General features: G+C 61.4%; 1 protein-coding gene across 2 annotated transcripts; it reads left to right on the forward strand.

Annotated features, from left to right (window-relative positions):
• The first annotated feature begins 1,562 nt into the window (after positions 1 to 1,562).
• Positions 1,563 to 8,921, forward strand: MON1A (MON1 homolog A, secretory trafficking associated). Of its 2 annotated transcripts, none has more exons than XM_059664704.1 (6): positions 1,563 to 1,836; positions 4,648 to 4,787; positions 5,900 to 6,382; positions 6,965 to 7,730; positions 8,422 to 8,569; positions 8,657 to 8,921. In XM_059664704.1, exons 2-6 carry the CDS (start codon positions 4,661 to 4,663, stop codon positions 8,795 to 8,797), a joined length of 1,665 nt encoding a protein of 554 aa, XP_059520687.1. In that variant the 5' UTR covers positions 1,563 to 1,836; positions 4,648 to 4,660; the 3' UTR covers positions 8,798 to 8,921. The 2 variants fall into 2 exon arrangements, with proteins under 2 accessions (XP_059520687.1, XP_059520688.1); XM_059664705.1 differs by lacking the exon at positions 5,900 to 6,382 and adding an exon at positions 3,126 to 3,202 and having other exon boundaries at positions 1,730 to 1,836.
• Positions 8,922 to 9,530: the final 609 nt, after the last annotated feature.

Raw genomic sequence — 9,530 nt, forward strand, 5'->3', positions numbered from 1 at the left:
CCTCCGGCCGGCCGGGACTTCGTCAGGAAGGGCGTCATAAATGACGTGTGGTCTAATTTGCATATTACCCTTTTATTATTATAGATAATTCAATAAGTGGGTTGAATGAAGTTTTTTTTTTATTATTGATTGGTTTTTAGAGACAGAAACATTGATGTGTTGCTCCACTTATTTATGCACTCTGGTTGATTCATTTTTTTTTTTATTGTTTAAAGTATTACATAGGTCTCCTATACTCTGGTTTCTCTTCAGATCGTATAAATCTTTCGCTTTTTACATATGTCTCCTTTTTCCCCGGATTGACCCCCCGCCCCTGCCACTCCCGCTCCCCAGGACAAGCCCCCACCGCCCCAGTGTCCATGTCCTTTGGTTGATCTCTTGAGTTATGTGCAAGGGTCTAAGAGCCCTGTGCAAAGCTATCTCTGGTAAAAGGCCACAGCTTCGTCATCACCATGTGACCACAGGCCAGTGTGTGGAGGGAGGTTGCCCAGTGGCAGGCCTCTGTGACCACAAGAGGGGCGCAGGGCAGAGCACTGCATTGGGGCCTTAAACGGGGAGGGGAATCGAAGGAGTGATTTCAGACTCTCCCTGCACCCAGAACTGTCGGGCGAATGTACGACGCAGCTGTCAAGGGATTGAACTGCTTCAGAGAACACATGAGCAGTATTGTTGTCAATCCCCAATTTTACGTCTTTCAACTGTTCTCCAAAAATAAAATTGTTTGGGGAAGCTTAATGTCTTCCTGTTCTTATTGCTTTGCATCTAGGAAAGTACAAATTCTGTAGCAGTTCCTGGCCCTGGCAGATCACCTGGGAAGCTTTTAAAAAGAGACTCTCCCAGGAGACCTACCCCAATCCAATTAGATCAAATTCTCTAGGGGTGGGGTCCAGGCGTTAGTGTTTCGTTTTTTAATTATTATTTATTGACTTGAGAGAGAGGAACATCGGTTCGTGGTTCTGCTTATGTATGCATTCATTGTGTGATTCCTGTACGCGCCCTGACCAGGGACTGAACCGGCAACCTGCGGGGAGAGGGTGGAGAGGAGATCCGGAGATGCTCCGACCAACCGAGCCCCTCAGGGTCCGGCGTTCGTGTTCTGTTTCTGTTTTAAGCTCCCCAGGTCACTCTTTGTGCAGTCAGATTTGAGAATTACCGTTTTAGAGCCTCACAGTATAGTATTAAAACGTGGCTAAAAGGATGTTTTTCTTAGCAACAACTGATGTGCTTACATCCCTTACAACCCGCCAAAGACATTTATAACGCTCTCCACGCTCCGGGTCCTCCCACAGGCAGAGAAGAGACCAAAGCCAACGTGTCTTCCTCTCCCTGGACATAAGCCTCTAGCTCCGGGGGTCTGGGTCTCTGGTCCACTCGGGACTGGGACTCGGAGGAAGCGGTGGGTGGCGGGGGGAGCGGGGGGCGCGGACAGGGCGCAGGAGAAGGCGGGCGGGGCGGGTGAGACAGCCCCACCCAGATCTCGCCCGGTCGGGGCCCCGCTGGCCCGGACGCCCCGCCCCCGGCACCGCTGGCGGCCGCGCTCTGCGGACTACATTTCCCATCATGCAGCCCGAGACGGGCAGGGTCGGGCCAAGAGGCTGGAGCCGGGCCTCCGCGGGGAGAGGCGGGCGAGGGCCGGCTTCCTGGGCCGGCGGCCGGGCGACGGGCGGTGGGTGGGGGCGGTGGTCCGCGCTGTGGCCATGTCGCTGTCCACAGGGTGTCGTGGCCCCGCGAACCTGCGCTCTCAGTCCCGGCCCGGCCCGATCCCGGTGCCCTCCCGGGGGTCCGGCAGAGGGCAGTGACCGGCGATCTGTGCGTCCGGGGGCCCCGGAGAAACCGGTAGGTCCGACTGCCAACCCACGTGGCCTGGGGGCGCCGGGGGACTGGCGAGCTGTCATCCGTGGAGGGAGGGGCTTGGAGACGGCAGGTCGGGGGAAGGGGTCCTGCCGTCCGCGCTGCCTTTTGCGGTCGGAGGACAGGTTCTCCCCGGGGTCCTTTAGCGGTTGGTCCCCAGCTGGGGGATACAAAAGCGAGGCCTGGAGCCCCCCTTGGCGGCGAGGGCGAAGTCCTGGAGCGGGCAGTGGCCAGGAAGGACCCGCCCCCCAGTGCACACTTGCCGCCCGCGGAGTTCTCGCCAGGACCCGCAGAGGTGACTGGGCTGAGCGGGGCAGCCCCTGAACGTGCCTTGGGCCTTGGGACTTGCCCACCGGGGTGCTCTGACTCAGGCTGTTGGGCCGCCCCTCCTCCTGGGTGAGCCCCCTTTCTGGGCTCGAGCTCGCTAGGGCTGGGCGCGCAGCCTTTGTCAGGGAGGGGCGTGGCCAGCTCCCAGTCCCGAGTCAGCATCCTGCGGAAGCGCCTCCGCTCAGCCTCACCTGGCCCAGTCCGCGCCTCTCTCCCCGAGGCCACGCCCCAAAGGGTCAAGGCTCGATGGAACTCGCTCTAAGCAGGAAGAGGGAGCCAGCTGGGAGGGGCTTTGGCCAGGCCCTCTCCCCTTCAGGGCGGGCGCCTGAGGGAGGGAGGTGCCTGCTGGCCTGGCTCCTGTCACAGCTGAGCACCTTTAGGCAAAGTACCCCGGCGGCGCCCCGAGAAGCTGCTTGAGGGGGCCCCCAGGGAGCCCCTGGGACTGGTTCCAAGAGCCCGCTCTTGCTCAGCGCTTCAGGCTCAGCCTCGCAGGAGCCTCACTGTCCAGGTTAGGGATCCAGGGGCGGGCGGGCTGGGCTTTGCTCCCTGCCTAGTGTCCAGGGTCAGTGTCTGGAGAGCTGTTTGCTGCATCAGGGCTTCTGGCTGGGTCCCCAGATTGGCCGTGGAGATGCTGAGATGTTGCATGGTCTCAGGTGGCAGGGGAGCTGTGGTGAAGGGGCGTCCACCAGCCCTGGCCAGCGGGCCCTACCCCCACTCCATGTGGGTACTACTCAGCCAGGCTTGACTCAGACACCTGAAGCCACAAGGTGTCAGTGGGTAGTGGCCCCAGGGGCCATTGGGTAAGCTGCTCTAGACCTTGCGTGGGTCTGTGAGCCCGAGATGCAAGGCCAAAGGGCAGGAACATGTGGCAGACCAAGGAGTTCCACTTGGGAGAGACTTCCAGGAGCAGCAGAGAGCGAATGAATGGTCTGTTCTTGCGCGTCCAGGGCCCAGGAGGAGCCAGGTAGCCTGGAGGAACGCCCAGCCCTAGCCCCATAGACAGCTCTTTGGCCGGGTACCGCAGGTGGGTCACTTCAGGCCAGAGCTCACTGGCTTCAGAAGGTCAGAAACAGGTTCTCCCAGGCCGGTTCACTCTGGGCCTGGCTTGGGGGGAGCAAACTCTCAGAGTGTTTTACAGGGCAGAGACCACGGGGGGCCGTGTAAGTGCAGCTGCACATGGTCTGAATGCTAAGTAAGGACAGTCCTGATGTGCGAATGGCAGCAGCTGAGTGGTGTACCGTGCCTACTCCGCGCCGGGGTAACCAGGTTACGTGGATGATCTCATTTAATTCGCCACCGCCCGATGAGTCTGCATTATCACTGTCCCCATTTTATAGATGAGGAAACTGAGACTGATAAAAGCAAACCAGGTCAACCCAGGTCCCTCTCCAGCGACGTTCCTGACACTCGATTCCTAGCGGGGTCAAGTCTCCCTGCAGGCAAGACCCCCAGAGAACACACTGCAAGTGCCTACATATCCAGAAAGAAAACTATTGCTCAACTCCGTTTTTTTAAAAAATATACTTTTATTGATTTCAGAGAGGAAGGGAGAGGGAGAGAGAGAAACATCGATAAGGAGAGAAAATCATTGATTGGTTGCCCCCTGCACACCCCACACTGGGGATGGAGCCCGCAACCCGGGCCTGTGCCTTGACTGGGAATTGAACCCTGACCTCCTGGTTCACAGGTCGATGCTCAACCACTGAGCCACGCCGGCCGGGCTCAACTCCGTTTTGAATGGAGGAATGTTAGGATGTTCAGTGAAAGGTATCAGGACAGAGAATTGTTTCAATCCCCAGCTCTCGTGCCTCCTTCCTGCGGCGACATGGGGCCAGGTACTTACTCTCCCAGCCGAGTTCCTGCATCTCTAGAGCTGGCCCGGGAGGAGCGCCTTGGGAGCAGTGATCGGGAACAGCTGACTTAATCCACGGCACCTTAGCACGCTGCCTAGGCATTCAGTGAGCTTTACCTGCTGATATCAGTTTGTTAAAAAAGTTACATTTTATATACATTAAAAAAAAAGACCAGAAGGAAATACACTAAAGTGTGAACAGTGGGAAATGTGTATGGTGGGAAAATGACATCTTTTCTTTATGCTTTTTTGTCCTTTCCAAGTTTTCGACAATGAATAGATACCGTGAATTCTTCCTTTTATGATCAGGAAAAGAACAACGAGAGAGAGAGAGAGAGAGAGAGAGAGAGAGAGAGAGAGAGAGAGAGACCACAACCTGGGCATGTGCTCTGGCCGGGAATCGAACCTACGACCTTTCAGTGCACAGGACGTTACTCAACCAACTGAGCCACATAGGTCAGGGCAACCAGCTTCATTTTCCAGGGGGGACCCTCAGAGCCCATCCCCAGAGGACTGAGTTAGCGGGTCCTGGGAGGGACGCTCACTCGCTGTTAAGGATGCCGGGGTTCCCTGCCAGCACCCCCCCCCCCTGATGATGCCTTCCCTTTGCCCCACAGGAGGTCCGAGGGGATGGCTGCTGACATGCAGAGGAAGAGAAGCAGCGAGTGCCCCCACGGCACCTTGGCTCCTGCCGATGGGCAGAGTGCGGAGAGAGCCGAGAGCCCCACCCCGGGGCTGGCCCAGGGAATGGAGCCAGGTACGGACGGGCAGGGTATGCACAGCTGGCCGCTAGAGCAGCCCCCAGGTGGGCCGGGTTCCCTCACTCTCTCCCTCCCATGCAATCGCGTGTGTGCTCAGCTCACTGGGCATTTGTCAGAGGCAGGGGGTCCTGCAGGGGACCGAGCTCAGTCCACCCCGGGCTGTCTGCCGCCAGCTGGGCCCCCCTCCCTCCCGTGTCTGCAGTGAACCTGCGGGGCTCCGCTCCAGCGAGGAGGTGTGAATGTCGCCTCCTTGCGAGGCAGGCCTGCTCTGTACAGAACACTCGGTATTTTGTAACTTTATTTTTTATGTGTGTATTACCCATCTCCCTCTGAGCTCTGAGCGCAGAGCAGTTGTGTCCTCAATGCCTAGAACAGAGCTGAACTCATAATAGAGACCCAAACTATATCTGTTGTGTTATTCTGTCAAAAAAAAACACACCCAGAAATCAGAAGAGGAAGACTGACAAGGCCCCTGGGGGAGTCACAGGCTAGTGGCCCTGTCAGTGGCATGGCCTCTCCAGGGGGAGACTCACTGAGCACAGGAGGCATCCAGGGGCAGGGGTCCGGCGCACAGCAGTGAACAGCCAGCTTCCGGCCGCGGGGGGACCCCATCACAGTGAGGGAGGGGACAGTAACCGACAAGTGTCACAGGAGACGCTCAGGAGGGAGGCACACAGTGCTGGGCTTGGAGGTCGGGTGAGGAGGCAACGAGCATCTCTGCTGAGAGCTGACAGAGCCAGCCATGCCAGGGCCCGGTGCCTTCCGGGCGGAGGGAAGAGCAGGTGCAGAAGCCCTGGGGTAGGTGGCGGAGTTGAGTGTGGCCAAGCAGCAGGTGGACAGAGGCCCGTGTGCCTGGGATGCCCAGGCTGTCAGATGCGCGTGAGAGAGGCGGGCAGAAGCAGCTGCCCCCAGCCATGAGGGCCTGCCCCCCGTGTGATTGGTGGAGGAGCCTGGTGGCCTGTGAGTCGCAGGCGGACAGTGAGTCGCAGAGGGAAGAGGGACTTGCTCATGGAGACAGGCAGTCATGCGAGGGCCTCTGGGAGACACCTTGCTGGTGAGGGGTCTGCCGGCGGCTGCTGCTCTAAGCACTGGTGCTCTTGGCTGGCAGGTGCCGGGCAGGAGGGTGCCATGTTTGTCCACGCCCGTTCCTACGAGGACCTGACTGAGCCGGAGAATGGGGCGGCTCCTGGGGAGAGTTCCGAGGAGGGTGCCGGGGACCCACCCCCACTGCCTGCGGACATGCGCCAGATCAGCCAGGACTTCAGTGAGCTGAGCACCCAGCTGACAGGCGTGGCCCGGGACCTGCAGGAGGAGATGCTGCCAGGAAGCTCCGAGGACTGGGCGGAACCCCCAGGGGCCTCCGGGAGGCCAGCCACAGAGCCCCCCAGGGAGGGCGCCGGAGACGGGGAGGAGGAGGCCGCGGAGGCCTGGCGGCTGCACCAGAAGCATGTGTTTGTACTGAGCGAGGCGGGGAAGCCCGTGTACTCCCGCTACGGGTCCGAGGAAGCCCTGTCCAGCACCATGGGGGTCATGGTGGCCCTGGTGTCCTTCCTGGAGGCCGACAAGAACGCCATTCGCTCCATCCATGCGGGTGAGCCACCTGAGGGGGCTGGGAGGGCTCCCCTGGCCATGGGCGCTTCCCAGCGGGTTTTGGACTCCCGGGCCTAGAGGATGGGCTGTGCGGTGTGGCCCAGGGCAGGCCCTCCACTCACTGTCTCCAGGTGTTCATCTGATCAGCGAACAACCACCCTGACCGCCCCCTAGGGCTGTTGAGGCCAAAGGTGGCTCTGATGTGGGCTTTGCCCTTGGAGAGGGTGGGAAGCCTGGGGAGGTGACCCAAAAACCCCAGGTCTTGAGACCCCCCCGGATCTTTTTGCCATTTAGCTCAGGAAGCGTGTTTTTCTGAAGTGCTTCCCACTTTCAGCTGGTGCTAGTCGGTGAGGCAAGTTGCAGGAACAGGCCCGGCTCCCTCAGGGAAAGGGGGCCGTGAGCGGCTGTTTCTCTCACCATCCTGAAGCCCCTACTGTGTGCAGAGCTCAGAGGAAAGGTGGAGAGGATGTGGAAAGCGACAAGCTGCCAGGAGGCAGGGCTCTGAGGGAGTTGGGTGAGGCCAGTCCAGGAGGGCTTCCTGGAAGGGGCTGCAGCCGACATCCCCCCCCCCCCCTCCCCCCAGATGGCTACAAGGTCGTGTTCGTGCGCCGGAGCCCCCTAGTGCTGGTGGCGGTGGCGCGCACGCGGCAGTCGGCGCAGGAGCTGACGCAGGAGCTGCTCTACATCTACTACCAGATCCTCAGCCTCCTCACGGGCGCGCAGCTGAGCCACATCTTCCAGCAGAAGCAGAACTACGACCTGCGGCGCCTGCTCTCGGGCTCGGAGCGCATCACCGACAACCTGCTGCAGCTCATGGCGCGGGACCCCAGCTTCCTGATGGGCGCGGCGCGCTGCCTGCCCCTGGCGGCGGCCGTGCGGGACGCGGTGAGCGCCAGCCTGCAGCAGGCCCGCGCGCGCAGCCTGGTCTTCTCCATCCTGCTCGCCCGCAACCAGCTCGTGGCGCTCGTGCGGCGCCGGGACCAGTTCCTGCACCCCATCGACCTGCACCTGCTCTTCAACCTCATCAGCTCCTCCTCGTCCTTCCGCGAGGGCGAGGCCTGGACGCCCGTGTGCCTGCCCAAGTTCAACGCGGCCGGCTTCTTCCACGCGCACATCTCCTACCTGGAGCCCGACGCCGACCTGTGCCTGCTGCTCGTGTCCACAGACCGCGAGGACTTCTTCGCCGTGTCCGACTGCCGCCGCCGGTTCCAGGAGCGCCTGCGGCGGCGCGGGGCCCACGTGGCGCTGCGGGAGGCGCTGCGCACGCCCTACTACAGCGTCGCCCAGGTGGGCATCCCCGACCTGCGCCACTTCCTCTACAAGTCCAAGAGCTCCGGACTCTTCACCAGGTGAGGGAGGCCCGGGGGGCGCTGCTTGGGGGAGATGGGCTGGGGAGCCGGCTGGTGGGGCCTGAGCCCGGAGGTGGCGCTGAAACTGACGACCCTCTGGGCACAGACCGACACCCTGGGTCTGTTTTACTCTGATACCCGGGCCCAGACTCCCTATCGCCCTCCTCTCCACGGGCACACACCTCTCTACTCTATTCCCCGGGCGGCCCGGAAACGCCCGATGCTCCGGGAAGGAAGCCGGAACAGAAGCCTCGGGCCCCTTGTCCTGGAGGAACTGCCGTAGGGGTCACTGGTCCAGCCCAGGATGCGGGGCTCCTCCCCGCCGCCAGCAGAGGGGCTGAGGCCAGGTGGGCGCTGTCTCCCCTTCGCCCCTTTGCGGTTCAGAGAGTTCCCAGCTCGCCTTCCCTCCACTTCAGACCTGTCCCTCCGTCTTGGACACTTAAACTCGGACTGGCCTCTCTCAGGGAGGGTCAGCAAAGATGCCATGAACGTGAGGGAGAACAGGCCTCTAGTCTGGGTGGGCCCAGCCCTTCCTGGGGCGTCTTCTGCGGTGGGAGACCATGCCCTGTCCTGGGGGAGCATTCGGAGGGTAAGACACATGGCGGCGTCCCCCTGGCCAGGAGTAGGTGTTTCTAGATCTGCAGAGCAGGCAGTGACAGTGGTGCCTTTGACCCCACTCCCCCACCTCCAGCCCTGAAATGGAGGCCCCGTACACCAGTGAGGAGGAGCAGGAGCGGCTGCTGGGCCTCTACCAGTACCTGCACAGCCGAGCCCACAATGCGTCCCGCCCCCTCAAGACCATCTACTACACAGGCCCCAACGAGAACCTCCTGGCCTGGGTAAGGCGGCTGGGCCGGGCTTCGGGGTCCTGGCGGGGACCGCAGGGCGTGTCTAACCCGGATCATCACCCTGTGCCCCTCCTTCAGGTGACAGGTGCCTTTGAGCTCTACATGTGCTACAGCCCCCTGGGCACCAAGGCGTCCGCCGTGGACGCCATCCATAAGCTGATGCGCTGGATCCGCAAGGAAGAAGACCGCCTCTTTATCCTGACGCCCCTCACCTACTGATGAGGATCCCGAGCCCGCTGGGCCGGGGGAGCACGGGAGCCATGGGAACTCCAGGCGGGGCTGGCCCTCTCTTGCCCAGGCAGCAGGCAGGGACTGTGGGTGCGTGCATTAAAGTGCTTTGGGGTCTGGTCATTGGCTCTTGCTCACTGACACCGGGTCCTCCGTCCTAGCCCCTGCCCTCCTTCCCTCCCTCCTTCCACCAGCATCAGGCCGCACGAGCTCAGAGTTGGGCCCTGGGCTTGAGCTGTTGGCATTCCGCCGAAGTCCCACCACACATAAAGGTTTCTCTAGCATCGCCCTGGCTTTGCCCCTGCCGGCCCTTCCCCCACACTCAGTCCGAGTCCCCTGTGCCTCCCCTCACTCCTGAGTGGGCCCCCAAGGACCACCTACCCACCTGGAAGCCCTGGCTGGGGCTCTGCGCCATGGGCTGCTGTCGCTGGGCAGGGGCAGGGCTGAATAAGATGGGGACGGTCAGGCGGGGAGGGTCAGTCCTGGCGCAGCTGGGAGCCCCAGGACGCTGAGCAGGGAAGGCCCAGCCTCGGCCACTCTCCTGAGACCTCTCTGGGCAGAGCTCAGCGCCCAGTGCAGGAGCCCCTCCCTGCTGCCCAGGGCCTCCTCGTTCTGCCACAACGTGACCACCTCACTGTTGGGGAGTGGAAGACAGGAAGTGTTTATCAGAGAACAGCGTCCACTGTATATGTCTTCAGACCAGCATGAGTCATGCTCGCCAGCC

This window comes from Myotis daubentonii, chromosome 14 (genome assembly GCF_963259705.1).
Source record: "Myotis daubentonii chromosome 14, mMyoDau2.1, whole genome shotgun sequence".
NCBI classification, from domain to species: domain Eukaryota; kingdom Metazoa; phylum Chordata; class Mammalia; order Chiroptera; family Vespertilionidae; genus Myotis; species Myotis daubentonii.